Source organism: Sorex araneus, chromosome 1 (assembly GCF_027595985.1).
Source record: "Sorex araneus isolate mSorAra2 chromosome 1, mSorAra2.pri, whole genome shotgun sequence".
NCBI lineage: Eukaryota > Metazoa > Chordata > Mammalia > Eulipotyphla > Soricidae > Sorex > Sorex araneus.
In genome coordinates, this window is record NC_073302.1 from 177531111 (window position 1) to 177548799 (window position 17689).

Below are 17689 nucleotides of genomic sequence, written 5' to 3' on the forward strand. Positions count from 1 at the left end.
CACCCCCACTGCAGGGGGCTCAGAGCTGCACTGTGCAGTGCTGGAGGAACACAGGGGGACAGGAACTGAACCTGGGTGAGGAACATATACTGTCTCCAAGCCCCCCAAATTTCATTTTCTTATGTGTTCATCTGTCATCTAAATCTAATAGCTAAAATCATAAAATTACACACACACACACAAAAACCCAAACACAATGGTAAATATACATGACCTTGGGTTAGACTATAATTTCTTAGTAATGACATTAAAAGCACAAGTGAAAAAAAATGAATAAAATGAACCGTAACTAAGATATTTACGCATTAAAAAAGTATCATCAGAAAACAGAAAAGATAACTAATAAAAATGAAAAAAAAAAAACACTTGCAAAACAGTGTGTCAAGGAATTTGAATCAAGAACATACGGAAGCAATTTCTACAGGTATGAAAACACAAAGAGCCTATCTGAAAAGGAAGCAAGTGATATGAGTAAACATTTTTTCCCAAAGAAGATACACAAATAGCCAATACACATATGATATAATATACAACATCTTTTGCCTTTAGGAAAACACAAATCTAGGCCATAGTGAAGACAGTTGGTTTAAAGAAAACTGTAGGCAACAATAACTATCAATTGGTAGTGGGGGAAGTGAAAAATGGGATGTTTCCAAAAAGCAATTAAATGGTTCCTTGACATGCTAAAAAGAAAAAGGTTACTTGAACCCTAGAAATCTCACCCAGAGATAAGAAAAACATATGCTAAAATAAAAAATTACATACAGGTGTAAGAAGCATTACTTACAATAATTAAGGTAAAAAGAGTGAACAATCTAAACATTTACCAACTTAATGGATAAACTCAGGATAGTTCATATGAAAGACTATTACTCAGTCATAAAAAGAAACACTGAAAAGTCCTACAATATGGAAGAATCTGAATAGCTCAGTAAGTGAAAGTCACAAAAAAACATGGTATTGACTCCAGGGATGCTTACTATGGACTGTAGGATAACATAGCCTCAGATAGTTTAGGTTTACTGGGTTACTCCCATCACAGTGCTCCCATTCCTCTGTGTTTATTTGTAACTTCTTTCTTAGTGTTCTGTTGACTTGTAAATATTGATTTTCTCTTCTCCTTGAGTCCTTTGCATAGTTTATTCAGAGCCATGTCCTTTTGTATGGGCACAGGAAGACTAGCAAATGCTACTTGGAAGTCATTTGACTCTACATGATTTTCCTCCTGGGCATCTGTTCTCTCAACCTAAGCCTCAGCTGCCCTTACTTCCTAGCACCCCCAAAAGCAGGGTCCTGATGAGGGAGGGACACAAGGCAAGCGGTGAGTTATGTGCTACCCTGGCATCGAGATGGGCCTGGCCAAAGCGCCGTCATGATCCAAAAAGTAATAACTAGATTCGGACCCTTCTAGGGTTAGGAATGATTAATCTGGCCTGAGCGCTGTAGTCTGAGTCTGTGGCAAGATGTTTCCAGGAGAGCTTCCCTGCAAGCCCCAATATATCTTTTACTGTGTCCATACAAAAATAACTAGTATTAAGATGTTGATTGAGTATTTGGACTGAGGAAAGGAGAAAAACACCTTAAGTGGTATTTTGCCTGCTGGCAGTTAGGAAGGACTTTGGAATGCCCTTAGGTGGTGTTTCCTTTGAACCTGGTGGCCTCAGGAAGGGCTTTCTTATGTTGATTTTGCTATGAGACCATGTATAGCCTAGAGGGCAAGGTGGAAACAGACAGGGGGAGAGATTAGTGAGGAAGAGAATCCAGAGAGTGGGGATGGAAGAATGAGGAGCTAGGAAGAGTGCTTGAGATGAGAGGCAGAAGACTGAGTAAATGGTAACTAATCAGCAACCACCCTGGTCCTAGTTCTCCCTCCGCCTGTTCTTGCGCCAATGGCCGTCCCAATCCAGCCCATACAGGATGGCTGGAGAGCACTGAATGAGGGTGGTGAGACAGAGCCATCTGGAGAGCATGGGAGCACAGACCCTTAGGCATCATAGTTTTTTACAATGGACATTAGCATAAGCAGTTAAATACATAAATGCAAAAAGTAGATTGGCAGTTGTCAGTGCCTAGGGCTAATAAGAAGCTTCTAGAAAGTAAGGGCCTATCAGTGGGAACAAGGTTATTGTAGAAGATGACAAAAAACAAAAGCATTCTACAAAGAGATTGTGAAAAAAGTCTCATAACTCTGAATATAGCAGAGAGAGAGAGAGAGAGAGAGAAAATTACTGAGTTCTTTTTGAGTTCTTTTTTTGCCTTGTGGGTCACACTTGGCGATGCTCAGGGGTTACTCCAGGTTCTGCACTCAGGAATTACTCCTGGCGGTGCTCAGGGAAACCATATGGGATGCCAGGGATCAAACCTAGGTCAGCCACTACAAGGCAAATGCCCTCCCTGCCATGCTATCTCTTTGGTCCCCATGAATCCACACTTTTAAAAGAAGAATTTAAAGACTGTAAGGAAGTCAGGAGAAAATTATGGTGAGCAAAAGAAGCCACATTCAACAGAGTTCAGTTCCTAAAAACAAGTTATAACATAACCAATCAACAGTGATGGAAATCAGAGCAGTTGGTCACAGAGGGAGTGTTAGGGGGTGGGGAGAACTCTCTGAGGTGATGAAAGTGTTAGTAAAGCGGGTTTATACATTTGTCAAAACTTGAACTCTACAGTTTAGATTTATATGTTGCACTGCATGTAAATTATGTAAATAAAAGCTAAACATAAAAAAAAAACTCCATAACAACTGAGACTTAGGAAGGGAGTACTCTTGGCTTAGAATCCTGTAAAAACGTGATTCTGAGCTGGGGTTCTTCACGGCCCCCAACTGGTAATGATTTGTTAAGATGACTTGCAGGACTTGGCATATAGTCACACTTCAGGCTAGAATGAGTGCAGTACAGGGTCTGAGGCAACAAGAGCCAGGGAAATGGGAACACAAGCTTCTCAGAGTCCTCCCGATGTGGAACCCGGCACTGACTGGTGACTCAATGTCCAGGGCTTAGATTAGGAGCTGGTCCTCTACCTTCTGCCTAGTACATAACAAGATTCCTGATTCCCAGGAGGAAGTAAGTATGTAGGATCAATTGTACTGTCTTTCCGAACCATTTAAACAGGGGGCTCCTCCAGCATCTAGGGAATCCAGCAAGTGAGCTCTTTCTTTTTTTTTTTTTTTTGCTTTTTGGGTCACACCCAGCGATGCTCAGGGGTTACTCCTGGCTTTGCACTCAGGAACTACTCCTGGCAGTACTTGGGGGACCATGTGGGATGCCGGGGATCGAACCCGGGTCGGCCGCGTGCAAGGCAAACGCCCTACCCGCTGTGCTATCGCTCCGGCCCCAAGTGAGCTCTTTCTAAGGACAGCCTCAGACCTGCCGCGCTCTCTCTTTCCTGCAGGAGCACACAGCTGTGCCTCACCCTCATAATAATAACAACACGGAGAAGGTCTTTAAGGGCAGAATGTCAGTAACTGTTATTGGGCACTCTTTAAGAGTCTTTTCTTTGTTCAAAACTATTGCAAAACATAAGAACTAATGGGTGCGAGAGGATTTTACACTTACAGAAAAAAATATTCTTTAAATGATATCCAGAAAAATATCAATGAATATAATGTAAACTTACCACACAGAAAATTATATAGCTGTACTGAGAGATTAGAAATGTTTGAGAAGACTCACATGCCATGTCACAGGCTGCAAGCACAAACATCACAAAGTCCCCAGTGACCAGTCCAGGTCTCTAAGATAAGTATGCTCCTGACTTTATCAGCACAGCACCAGCCTGATAGAGGAGGATCCAGGCATGCAGTGGCTGCAGCTGACCCTGCCCTCCAGGCAACCTTTCCCCACAGCTATTCCACCAAACTGACCCTCCCTGCAATCCAGATTGCTTTCCCCATCTCTGGCCTCCGTAACTGCCTCCAGAAAAGAGAATCTGAGTCAAGCAGGGCAATGGGGGCAGGTGCAAAGCACAACTCCTCTGGCTGCCGTCAGACCAAAGAAACTCTGAGCTGGCCAGGTCTGTCTTATTAGCAGTCATGAGGAAAAGAGAGCATCCATGGAAAATGAAAAAGGAGCCAGTGCCTGGACAACAGAATCCAAGTCCGCTGGACCCAAATGAACCTGAAGCTGCCTTATCCTAGAATTTATCAAGGGAAATGCTAATACCCATCTCTCCACCCTACTTTAGCTTTGCTCTTTTTTTTCCCTTAATTTGAATAAATCTCCCTGATGGCAACCAAGAATCTTAACTGAATATGAAATTCCCAGAGAAATATTTTTTTAAAAAGTATTATAAAACTAACAATAAAATTTAAAAAATAAACAAGAAAAAAAAAGTAAAGGTGACCAAGTTAGATCTATAGAAATGAGTTCAACAATCAAATAAAATCATAAATTAATGGATGATAAATTATTCAACAACTATCAGTATTAGGAAAATAATTCAAAAATCAATTGTACAAAATAGCTCAAGTGAAGGAGAAAGATATTGATACATACCAAGATTTTTTTCCAGCCACTGATGTCCTTCAATAAGCTGATCAATTATGGCAAAATAATGTGCAGTGGCTTCATCAGACATAACCCAGCCACCTGTCACAATTTCAAACTGGCCATTTGCTAGTAAACTAGGAAAGAAGCAATGAGTTTACATTAACATACATAGAAAAACTTCAGATAAATTAAACAGTGAAACATCAGAAACACTAGACACAGCCTTTAAGTATAACTCACATTTATTATACACATTTTTAAAAAACATGCTTTTATTTTCATTTGGAACCATCCCAGACAATACGTAAGAGGCTGCCCCGGCTCTGGTGCTCAGGAGTGGCGCCCCCCGGCAGGGGGAGACCAGACAAGCTGCCAGGGATCACACTGGGGTTGGTCACCTCCAAGCCCTTATCCTCAGACTCTCTCTCCAGCACCTCCAAAAGAGCTTTTTAAACCAGTGAATAGACTTTCCCTCCGGGGCCCTGGAGCTGAAAGTCCCTTAGCAAAGTGGAAGGTGACCTCCGGACACTCAAACTGAATTTCTCATATCACGTGGGGATAATCTTCTATGAAACCCCAGTGATTCTTCATGTTATCAGCCAGGAATGAGTTTATTTTTTCTGAGTCTTATTGTGTAGGGTTGTGTAACTAAACGTGGTAGTCACAAAATTTTTGGCAACATTAGAGGTTCCTAACACACAATGAAAAATGCTTAGTCCAAAATCAAATGCATAATAAACACAAGAGGCTCTGCTAGGGCTCATCGGGGTTGAATTTCTCGGGTGCAGAGGAGTCCAGTGGAAAAGCCAGCAGGAGCCCTGCCACAACACGCACTAACATGTCTGCTAAGTGTCTGTTGTTAAGGCAGTCATTTTAAGTATATTTTTAAACATATCTATAATTTAAAAAACCTGATTTATTTCCGTCCTGACACTGCTAAGTTAATCATGCAACTATATAACAGTAATAATAACAAATCTAAAGTCTGTATATATCACAGGACTTTGAGATTACAGAGTATGTTATAAAATACCATTCCAGGGGCTGGAGTGATAGCACAGTGGGTAGGGCGTTTGCCTTCCACCGGGCCAACCCGGGTTCTATTCCCAGCATCCCATATGGTCCCCTGAGCACCGCCAGGGGTAATTCCTGAGTGCAGAGCCAGAAGTGACCCTGTGCATCGCTGAGTGTTACCCAAAAAGCCCCCCCCCACAAGAAAAAATGAAAGCATTCCAGACTCAGTTAAAATATGTTATCTAGTTTCTCTCATTATTGCATGAAGAGCTTTAGCATGAACATTATCTGTCCACTGGGTTCACCTTTACCAAAGTACCATGACGGATAACCACAAGCCCAGTTCTGGGTCTGGGTAAGCTAAAGACCTACAAGAAGTTTCCCTGAAGGGGACCAGTATGACACTGATGGGTGGAAGGGATCCTCAGGGTGGGAGATGCGTGCTGAAACAGAGCAAAGGACCAAACATGGCAGCCTCTCAGGATCTGTATTGCAAACCATAATGCCCAAAATGAGGGAGGGAGGATGGGAGAGAGTGTGAGAGAGAGGAGAGAAGAGAGAGAGAGAGAGAGAGAGAGAGAGAGAGAGAGAGAGAGAGAGAGAGAGAGAGAGTCTGCCACAGAGGCAGGCTGGGAGGCTGGAGGGTTACTGGGGACATTGGTGGAGGGAAATGTACACTGGTGAAGGGATAGGTGCTCAAAACCAATCATGAACAACTTTGTAACTATGTATCTCACCATGACTCAATTTCAAAGAAAAAGTTTCTCTGGAGTCATAAACCAAACCCACCCCTAGATCTCATGACCATCTCTTTGTAAATTCAGATGTCAGGAGGGATTTGGGATTCAACCCCTGAACATCAAGTAGAGAAATTTCGTCTCTGTATTTTAGTATCATAATAAGGTGATTTTAGGGGAAATTTCAGAAATAAAGTTGTCAAAATAAAAGCTTTGCTCTTCTTGAGCAGAGAAAAGCAAACCAATTACAAATTCTGAAGCATAGACAGGAAAAAAAAGAAAAAAAAATCCACCCCAAATGATAGAATTTCTTCCTTTTTCAGTTCTGTTAATATAAATCCTGTTCCACTGGAATAAATGAGTTCCAAAAAAATGTCAACTAAACAACAACTACAAAAAATCAATTATCTATTCCCTCTCCCCAGGGTGGCTGAATTGCTACTGTGATGTGTTTCTGAGACTGCATCCATACCCAGAGTTACTTTAAAGTCTATCCTGACTACTAATTTGGAGAAATGCATGAAAGTCTCTTATTCATTACCGTGTTCTTCAAACTTTCTTACCCCCTTATTTTCTTCTCTCCTCTCCTACCACGCTGGCTGATCCCAGGTTCCCTCACGTCTCAGACCCTCCAAGTCTGCTTGAGTTTCTGATGTGAATCACCCACTGCACCACTACAGTAACCTCCAACAGTACTTAGCAGCAGCAGAATTACTATGTTCCTTCAGACACCCCCTCTCTTCCTCCTAACACCCAACCACCGGGCATGAAGCTCCACAGCTCCACCCTGCACTGACTCTGCCCGCTCAGACAGGTACCAATCTGAACCTGAGGAGCTAGGAAGGAGTGGACCGGGCTGTCCATTTCAAAGAAGCATTAACACCGATTCTAGCGGATGCACGCAGCTCACACAGAGACATATGCAAAGGGTCAGTTAAAATAGGATTCTGAATATTCCAGAAGAGGAGCAAGACACTTCATGTAACACCATCAGAAGATTTAGGAAATGGTTAGACACAGAAGCAAGATGTAGTCACCTGTGACGGGGAATCTGAATTTCAGGTGTGGTGGCACCAACGCAAAGACAAGAGAGGTGAGTGGAAAAGGTGGATTACTTTGCAATGATGGGTATGTATTGTTCTTTTTGTTGTATTTGAAGTACGTCACGTTGACATTAATGTATAGGGTACACAAAGTTATTGCACCCACAAAGTTACACCTACCACCCAAAATGCCAAAGGCCCTCCACCCCTGTCCTTACGTTGCATGAGTCAGTCTCGTTCTTTCCCACTCCTCACCCACCCATGCCCCCCTATTTGGTAGACTGCGTTCTGAGTCAAGTCCACAGGTTTCTGATCATTGGATGGTGTCCACTCTCTGGCTCTGTCTCTGTACATACCTGCTGAAAGATCATCTGGAAATCTGTCCTCCCACTGGCATAAATAATAAAAACCTGGACAGGGCTGTTAGACATGACAGTGAGACCTCCAGAAGGAACAAGGAAAATAAGTTTGGAAGAATGAGCCAACTAAAAAATAAAACAAAACAAACAAAAAAACCCACCTCACTTTTAGGGGACTAAAACCAAGAAGAAATGGGGAAGAAGTACGCTGAAAACAATGAAAGGTTACGTCCCCAGCAGAAGGAAAACAGAAGAGGCACAGACGAAGGGGGAGAAATGCTGAGGTAAAGATGAAAAGAACAAATCTGCGATTACAGTGTGAAACATTCTGTAACAAGAAGCAATCTGCACTTTCTCTTGGAGGAAAAAGTTGATTTTATAATTGACTCTATCATAAGTAACATTCCCCATAAACAGACATATTGGTGGGTCAAAGTATAAAATTAAGAAATATTCTTTTCATGTGGGATGTTATTAAAATAGCTAACAAATTAGCAGGAAAGAAACTGCCCCCTTTGCTTTTGTTGCTTTAAGCTTCAAGCAGAGTGATTTAAAACACGCTCATAAGGAGGCCAAATAATCTCATGGAAAACAGAGAACGACAGAAAAAGCAGGTTTGTGACAGAATGACAGGAGTCCACCACCACCGGCGTGAGTGATGTCGTAAGACGAGGGAGGAAGAACGGAAGGCACAGGCCCTCTTAGCACGGTTTCCCCCACCAGCAGAAGGAGCACGTGACTGAAGGAGAGTCAGAGAGCTCAGTGAGATTCAGCAGGCCTGGCCGGTGGGAACAGCTACTCAACGAGCTGTCTGCTACCTCGTAATGTGAGAGATAAATACACAACTGAACAGAAAGCTTTGGTTTGATGCCAATTTTAAGCTAAAGGGCCAGGGAGATGGCACGGGGGTAACGGCGTTACCCAGCTGCAGGCCGCTGCTGAGGAGGCCCTCGCTCAATCCCCAGCACCATGTGGCTCCTAAAGCCAGCTGTGGCCCCCAAGCCCCCCAAACAAAAATATTAAAGTAATTTTCCTCATACATATGACACTAAATAATAGCAAGCCTAAGGACATTCACAAAAATGTCAAGTGTGGTCAAATATCTTTGCAAAGAGACAGAAATAGATTTTCACCCTGCTGCTGGAGAAAACCCTCCCCCTGCCACCCCATCCCAAATCCCATCCAAGAAGTCAGAAAACACACAACTGCACAAATTCACCACATATATCCACATATTCTAAAACATAAACAAGACACACTGAAGTAGTGTGTGTCTGATGAATGAGAAAGAAAAAGGGTTAAAAAAAAAAGCCTGACTGCAAAACTATGATGATTCAGTGAGGAGCACTAAAATGTATGGAAATGATTATAAAAAACACCGCAAGAATTCTTAGAAAAAGTTACATATAACTAGAAAGAAATTCTTCATAAACTACAGAGAAGGATCGTGGGGGCCAAAGAAAGAGTAAAGTGGGTAGGGCATTTGCCTAGCACACAGCTGACGTGGAGTTCACCCCTGACATCTCAGACGACTCCCCGGAATGACTAGGAATAAACCCTGGCACAGATGGGTGTGACCAAAAGATACAAAACAAACAAAAATATAAAGTATCATATTTTAAATCTCCATTATTAGAAATATGATAAAAAATTAATTATGGAAAATTATGTTTTATATCTGAAACTGAATTTTTTTACAAAGCAAAAAGTAAGAAGTACCTATAACTAAGAAAACGAAAACTGTCTACTTCCAATTTAGAAAATTTAGAATACAGGAGTGCCCACGAATTTCCAATCACTCAGTGTTCCACAAGCAACAACTGAGTGATTTCTCTGTCAGAGGAGAAAACAAAATCCTAAATACACCCCCTACTACGCCTATTGGGTAGTTTTTCCAGACAATGACTCTGGTAAACTTTGGGCACACACATTTTTCCTATTTCCAAGTAAACAAAACTTGAGACAAAAGCAAAAACACCATGTAGTCACTCTAGAAGACTGGAAACGAGGCACTAACCTTCAAATTTCACAACACCACTGCTTCACTTTTGAAAATTATTTGACTTGCAACTGCTCTTGAAAACATTACTTGAATGCTTCTCATACTTTACTGCCAGGGAATTTGGTATTAAAAGCTTAAGAAAATAAGGGATCAAAATTAAACCTATGTATCACAACTCATTTTGCCCAAGATGGAGAATTCACCCTTAAGAATTTATTGTCTGGAACAGATTGAATACTCTGTCACAGACTCCCAAATATATGATCAGTTAATCTTCGATAAAGGAGCAAGAAATGTGAAGCAGAGCAAGAAAAGCCTCTTCAACAAGTGGTGCTGGGAAAACTGGAAAGCCACCAGCAAAAAAATGAACTCTGACCTCTGTTTTGTGCCAGGCACAAAGGTCAGATTAAAGATCTCAATAAAAGACCTGAATCCATACAGCACAGGAAAGAAAATATAGGCAGAACGCTCCATGACACTAAAGCTAAAAACATCTTTAAGGATGAAGCACCACTGACCAAGCAAATTGAAACAAACATAAACAAATGGAACTATATTAAACTAAGAAGCTTCTGTACCTCAAAAGAAACAGTGTACTAAATACAGAGAGAGCCCACAGAATAGGAAAGAATATTTACCCAATACCCTTCTAATAAGGGCTTAATATCCAGGATATACAAGACACTAGTGGAACTGTACAGGAAAAAAACCTCCAACCCCATCAAAAAATGGGAGAAGAAATGAATAGAAGCTTCCTCAAAAGAGAAATACAAATGGGCAAAAGGTACTTGAAAAGATGTTCCACATGGTTAATGATCAGGAAGTCGCAAATCAAAATAACAATGAGATATTATCTCACACCACAGAGACTGGCACACATAAAAAAAAAAAAAAACAAGAACAATCAGTGCTGAGTGCATGTGGGGAGAAAGGCAAGCTCTTTCACTATTGGTGGGAATGCAGACTGCTCCAGCATTTTTTTTAAAGCACTATGGATATTTCTTCAAAAACTAGAAATTGAGCTTCCATATGACCCAGCAGTATCAATTCTGGGAATATATCCTGAAGGTGCAAAAATAGCACAGTAGAAATAACATCTGCACCTGTATGTTCATGGCAGCACTATTCACAAAAGCCAGAATCTGGAAACAACCGGAGTGCCCAAGAACAGACGACTGGTTAAAGAAACTTTGGTACATCTACACAATGGAATATTATGCAGCTGTAAGAAAAGATGAAGTTGAGAAATTTCCTTAGAAGTGGATGGACAAGGAGAGTATCATGCTAACTGAAATGAGTCAGAGAGAGAGGGACAGACATAGAAGGCCTGCACTCATTTGTGGAGCATAAAATAATATAACATGAGACTAATTAAAAAGAAGGACACCTCAATGCCCCCGGAAATGAAGAAACGAAAGTGGCCTGATCATGCACTGGAATGCTTTAAAAAGGAAGTCCTGCACATGCTGCCCCATGCATGAACCCAAGGGCAGAAAAGCAAACAAAAATTCTGTGTCCAAGAGACACCCTCAGCCTTTCCTCTAAGATCAGGCACAAGACAAAGATGCCCACTCTCACCACTTCTCTTCAATATCGTACTGGAAGTACTTGCGGTAGCTGTTAGACAAGAAAAAGAGATTAAGGGCACCCAGATAGGAAAGGAAGAAATCAAACTCTCACTATTTGCAGACGATATGATACTATATCTAGAGAAGCCTAAAGCCTCTACTAAGAAACTCTTAGAAACAATAGACTTATACAGTAAAGTTGCAGGCTACAAAATCAATACCCAAAAATCCACGGCCTTCCTATACACAAACAATGAGGCAGAGAAAAGGGACATGAAAAAAAGCAATCTCATTCACAGTCCTGCCCCAGAAAATCAAGTACCTCAGAATCAGCTTAACCAAGGAAGTAAAAGACCTCTACAAAGAAAACTATATAATGCTACTCCATGAAATAAATGAGGACATGAGGAAATGGAAACATATCCCCTGCTCATGGATAGGGAGAATCAATATTGTCAAAATGGCAATATTCCCCAAAGCATTATACAGATTCAACGCGATCCCTAGAAGGATAACCATGACATTCTTCAAAGAAACGGATCAAGCAATCCTAAAATTCATATGGAACAACAAACGCCCACCGATAGCTAAAACAATTCTTGGGAAAAAGACGATGGGAAGCATCACCCTCCCCAACCTCAAACTTTACTACAAAGTGGTAACAATTAAAACAGCATGGTACTGGAACAAAGGCAGAGCCACAGACCAATGGAATAGGGTGGAATACCCTTACACACAACCCCAAAAGTATGATCATCTAATCTTTGATAAGGGAGCAAGAGATGTAAAGTGGAGCAAGGCAAGCCTCTTTAACAAATGGTGCTGGCACAACTGGACGGCTACATGCAAAAAAATGGGCTTAGACCTTGACCTGACACCATGCACAAAAGTCAAATCAAAATGGATTAAAGACCTCAACATCAGACCACAAACCATAAGGTTCATTGAAGACAAGGTCAGCAAAGCCCTCCACGATATTGAAGATAAAGGTATCTTCAAAGATGACATGCAACTGGCCAACCAAGTGGAAACAGAGATAAACAAATGGGACTACATTAAACTAAAAAGCTTCTGCACCACAAAAGATACAGTGACCAGAATACAAAGACAATCTATAGAATAAGAAAGGATATTGACCCAATACCCATCAGATAAAGGGTTGATATCGAGGGTATATAAAGCACTGGTTGAACTCTACAAGAAGAATACATCCAACCCTATCAGAAAATGGGGCAAAGAAAGGAACAGAAACTTTCCCAAGGAAGAGATATGAATGGCCAAAAGGCACATGAAAAAGTGCTCTACATCACTCCTCATCAGGGAGATGCAGATCAAAACAACCATGAGATACCACCTCACACCACAGAGACTAGCACACATCCAAAAGAACAAAAGCAACCAGTGTTGGAGAGGATGTGGGGAGAAAGGGACCCTTCTACACTGCTGGTGGGAATGCCGACTGGTTCAGCCCTTTTGGAAAACAATATGGACAATTCTCAAAAAATTAGAAATTGAGCTCCCATTTGGCCCAGCACTACCACTGCTGGGAATAGTCAAAAGGACATCTGCACTTATATGTTCATCGCAGCAATATTTACAATAGTCAGAATCTGGACAAAACCCGAGTGCCCGAGAACAGATGACTGGTTGAAGAAATTTTGGTACATCTATACAATGGAATACTATGCAGCTGTTAGAAAGAATGAGGTCATGAACTTTGCATATAAGTTGCATATCGACTTTGCATATCAACATGGAAAGTATCATGCTAAATGAAATGAGTCAGAAAGAGAGAGACAGACATAGAAAGATTGCACTCATCTGTGGAATATAGAATAACAGAGTAGGAAACTGACACCCAAGAACAGTAGAAATAAGTACCAGGAGGCTGACTCCATGACTTGGAAGCTGGCCTCACATTCTAGGGAGAGGGCAACTCAGACAGAGAAGAGATTTCCAAGTAAAATGTAGTTGGAGACCATGAGGGGGAAGGGTGCTGAATGTAGACTAGAGACTGAACACAATAGCCACTCAACACCTTTATTGCAAACCACAACACCTAATTAGAGAGAGAGAGAGAACAAAAGGGAATACCCTGCCATAGTGGCAGGGTGGGGTGGGGGGAGATGGGGTTGGGGGGTGGGAGGGATGCTGGGTTTATTTGTGGTGGAGAATGGGCACTGGTGAAGGGATGAGTTCTCTAACTTTGTATGAGGGAAACATGAACATGAAAATGTATAAATCTGTAACTGTACCCTCACTGTGACTCACTAATTAAAAAATAAATTAATTTAAAAATAAAATAAAATAAAATAAAATATTTTCAAAAAAGAAAAAAAAGAGAGGCCCTCAGGTCACTCAATCTCCCATCTGAGACCCTAGGGCTGTTTGGGAACAGAAGCAGAATGCCTCCCATCCCTCCTGCTCCCTGCATCTCCACAGGCATTCTCCATGGGAGCCAACCCCCTACTGTGTCTGCAGGCCCTCCCCTCACCCCACCTCTACAGTGCCTCCAGGCCCTCCCCACCCCACCCCTACTGTGTCTGCAGGCCCTCCCCACAACCCATCCCTACTGTGTCTGCAGCCCTCCCCTCACCCTGCCCCTACAGTGTCTGCAGGCCATCCCCCCCCCCCCCCCCCCCCCCCCCCCCCGTCCTCTGCTGCTGACCTGTAGCCCTGAGCCCTGCTGGCTCCCTCCTGTGCCCTGCCCGTGGCTCCTGCCTATGGGGCCACACAACAGCATGCAGCACACTCAAGCTGCACACCTAAGCCTCCTGTCCCTGGGGAGGATGGGACGATGGAGAAGAGCAAAGCAGGGCCTAACCCCTCAGAGACCTCCCACCAGGTCAAAGAACAAAGCCGCAGCCCAGAGCCCAGCTGACACAAGGGGTTCCCCAGCAGAAGACCACCTTGCCCAGGAGTGAAGGAGGCAGCAAAGGCACTCGCCCACCGCCAGCATGTGACGAGTAAAGAGAGCGCAAGGGGACAGCGGCACGGGTAGTAAAGGACAGGACAGTATGAGGGCGGAAATTAGAAAACTCCAGTCACTTGTCAGAACTGAAAACTACTGAAGCTGAAAGCACAATAAAAGCCTCAGAGACAAATAAATAAGCTGGGGGTAAAATCAGTGAGTTCCAGACTGAGATGCAAGGGACCCCTAGCAGAGAGCAAAAGCTGGAAACAGGCAGGAAAAGGACAGAACAGCGTACCCGGGAGCCAGGGGTGACGAGTCCAAGAGATTTTGACAGGAGCTGAATTTGATGAAGAATCACTACTTAACTGAACCACATGGACCCAGATCCAGGAGACCCCAAGAGTCCCAGTCAAAACAGATCCAAATAAAAAAAATAAAAAATAAAAAAATCGAAATAAAAACACATTGTAATTAGAATGACAAAAGTCAAGGCTAAGAAAAAAAATATTGAAATCAGAAAGACCAGAAAAAGGTATTTACAGGGGCCAGGGCAATCGGACAGCTGGGAGCCTCTTGCTTTACAGGCTCCATCTCCAGAGCCCATCTGGTCCTCCAAGCCACCAGGAGTGACTCCTGAGCACAGGCCAGCACAGGCCAGGAGTTACGTCTGGCCACTTCGAGGTGTGGCCAAAAGAGAAAAGGGGAGGGAGAATCTACATATACAGGAGCTGCCATGAGATTCAGAGCATATCATACACGATTCTTCAAGTCAGGAGAATTTGACATGGTACAGTAAAGAGCAAAGCACACATCCTGAGAACCCAACGAAGTGAGCCCTCCCCAAGAACCCACTCTCCGGCTAGACTGTCATTCAGATCTGAAGGAACAATGCGGAGCTTCAGGGACACGCAACAGTGTGGGCAGTTCATATCCCTTAAATCAATTTGCAAGAAACATTAAAGGAACTTCTTTAAAAGACAAGAAAAATATTTTCACACTTCCCCATTTACGGCATTTGCTCGTGGGCAAATGTTTCTACAGATTAAAAAAAAAAAATCTATTTATTCCTTGCTTCCAAGGGATTTTATACTTTCTAATAATGAATTAATGTTTCATTGACTTTGAATGTTCTTCCAATGTTTATTCACGTGATTACTTTCTATATCTACAGACATTTTTCCTTTGCTTATTAATGGTCAAACTTAAGCATTATCTGTAATATTTTCTAACATAAAGCCAGCATTACTAGGGCCAGAGAGACTGTACAACAGGCAGGATGCTTGCCTTGGAGGCGGCCAGTGTGGGTTCAGTCCCCAGCACCCCAGGTGGCTCCCCTAAAACTGCAAGGAGTAATCCCTGAGCACAGAGCCAGATTTAAGTCCTGAGCACCATGAGGTGTGATCCTGACCCAAAAGTCGAAAGGAAAAAAGAAAAAACAGTATTACCTTTCTAGTGTAAAACATACTTAAATCCTTTTAGAGAACTATTTAGAGCTTCCTTAATATTTTAATTCTATTTTTACTCTCACTGATTGTATATATGTGATATACACACATATCTATTTCATGTAAATTTCAAAATGTATTAATATAGGGTTATACTATTAACCTTTTAAATCCATGCATCTGTAAAAATGTTTTTAATAAAAATTTATCAATTTAACATTGATTTATAATTTTAAGGAATTCTATATGTTAGCTTTATTTATCCACGGCCATCCACGGCCAGCATCCAGAGACTTTTAAAAGCAAGCTCCCGGAAGTGGAGAACCTGGCAAACTACAGGGAGTTTTCTGCCCACATGGAAGAGCCTCGCAAGGTCCCCATGGTGTATTAATATGCCAAAACCAGTAACAAGCTGAGTCTCATTCTCCTGATCCTGAAAGAGCCTCCAATGCAGCATCGTTGGGAAGGACGAGTAAAGATAGGCTTCTAAAATCTCAGGGCTAGGATGAATGAAGACATTACTGAGACTGCTCGAGAAATTCGACTGATCAACAGGATGATGATGATTATGAGCTTTATTTATCAGTGTGTGTAGTGTTCATCACCACCACAATTAAAAGATCTCTTATATACAGAATATAAAGAAACATAGTCAAGAAACAACAAGCAAAGGCATCAAAACTGGGGAGTTTAGAGAACTAAGATCACATGATCACATGTCTGTATGTGTGTGTGTATGTACATGTATGTGTGCGCACTCGAGCACTGGCAGGGATGCGGGGAGGGGCCCCTGGGACACAGGGGGTGAGACACAGGTGGTGGTGGAATGATGTATGCATAAAACCATCATTAACAGTACTGAAAATCCTAGTACACCTCTGTAAAAACTGGGAAGCCAAAAAACCAAAACTCAGAGCAGTCCAATTTAGGCTGGAGTGAAAAAGATTACAGTTAATGTTTATGGGGCCAGAGGTTTAGTTTGGAATGACAAAAAAGCTCTGAGATGCCCGGAGGTAACTCTCACAGCACCATGTGGGGTATTAACCCACTGAACAGTGCTCTCAGACATGCCCCACCTTGTGTTAGCTCTTAGCCGAGAGATCATTCCTTTCCTTGTGATGCCTTCTAGTCCCACTGCTGCTGCTGCTGCTGCAAGTGGCGACTCTGGATGCCGTCTTGCCTTGTACATATAACACATGTAGATGCCGTGCAGCATCCCATGTCCTCTGGCACTTGGGTGGTGGGCGGCTGGCTGGTCTACATGCCTTGGCTGTGGTTCTAAGTGGATAATGGGTGTCTAGGGAACAGGTGGATGTCTCTTTAAGGTTTCATGTTTGGAAGATAGTTACCACAATGCTAAAGGTCTTAAATGGTTTTGTTTTGCTTTTTATGCAAAAACCAAAGAGGACAATTTCCACAGCATGGTATCTTTTGTATGTACCCCAGGTGTACACACAGCCACCTCTGTAGGTATGGGACAGAATCTGGGTCTGGTGGCCCTCCTGTAAAGGACAAAGGGACAGCTCGGACCTGACATCCCACTGTGTGATCTTTGTATGGTAAGGTTCTTAATCACGCGGCAGACCCGAGTTCGATTCTTCCGCCCGTCTTGGAGAGCCCAGCAAGCTACGGAGAGTATCGAGCCCACATGGCAGAGCCTGGCAAGCTACCCATGCGTATTGGATATGCCAAAAACAGTAACAATAAGTCTCTCAATGAGAGACATTACCAGTGCCCGCTCAAACAAATCGATGAGCAACGGGATGACAGTGAATCTCTCTTAGAAAACACAGATATGCTAGTTCATAGGGAAAAAAAACAGAAAGATAATAAATGGAAACTTTTCTACACTATGCATACTATACCCTGCCTTCTCTTAAGCACTAAAAACTAGTAAAACCATAGCTTAAAATAGTCATGCAATCTCACTGAAGAAGGCTGCTCTGGGCCGGGGGGCTGAGGCAGTACCAGAGATCTGAGTTCCTTCCGGGCCTAGCGGTGTGCTGTCAGGGTGGCCCAGGCCTAAGCACTGCTGGGGAGACCCCTGAAAAACAGTTCTTGTTTTAGATGATTTGATTCAATAAGTTGCAGAAGCTACAATAAACAACATATTTTAA

General features: G+C 42.5%; 1 protein-coding gene across 1 annotated transcript in view; it reads right to left on the reverse strand.

The window, feature by feature from the left end:
* MAN2A1 (mannosidase alpha class 2A member 1) overlaps positions 1-17689 on the reverse strand; it is a 197661-nt gene that overhangs the window by 115670 nt on the left and 64302 nt on the right. The window contains exon 5 of the mRNA XM_055144979.1: positions 4497-4624. Within this exon, the coding sequence (XP_055000954.1) occupies positions 4497-4624 (128 nt within the window). The remainder of the gene's footprint in view (positions 1-4496; positions 4625-17689) is intronic.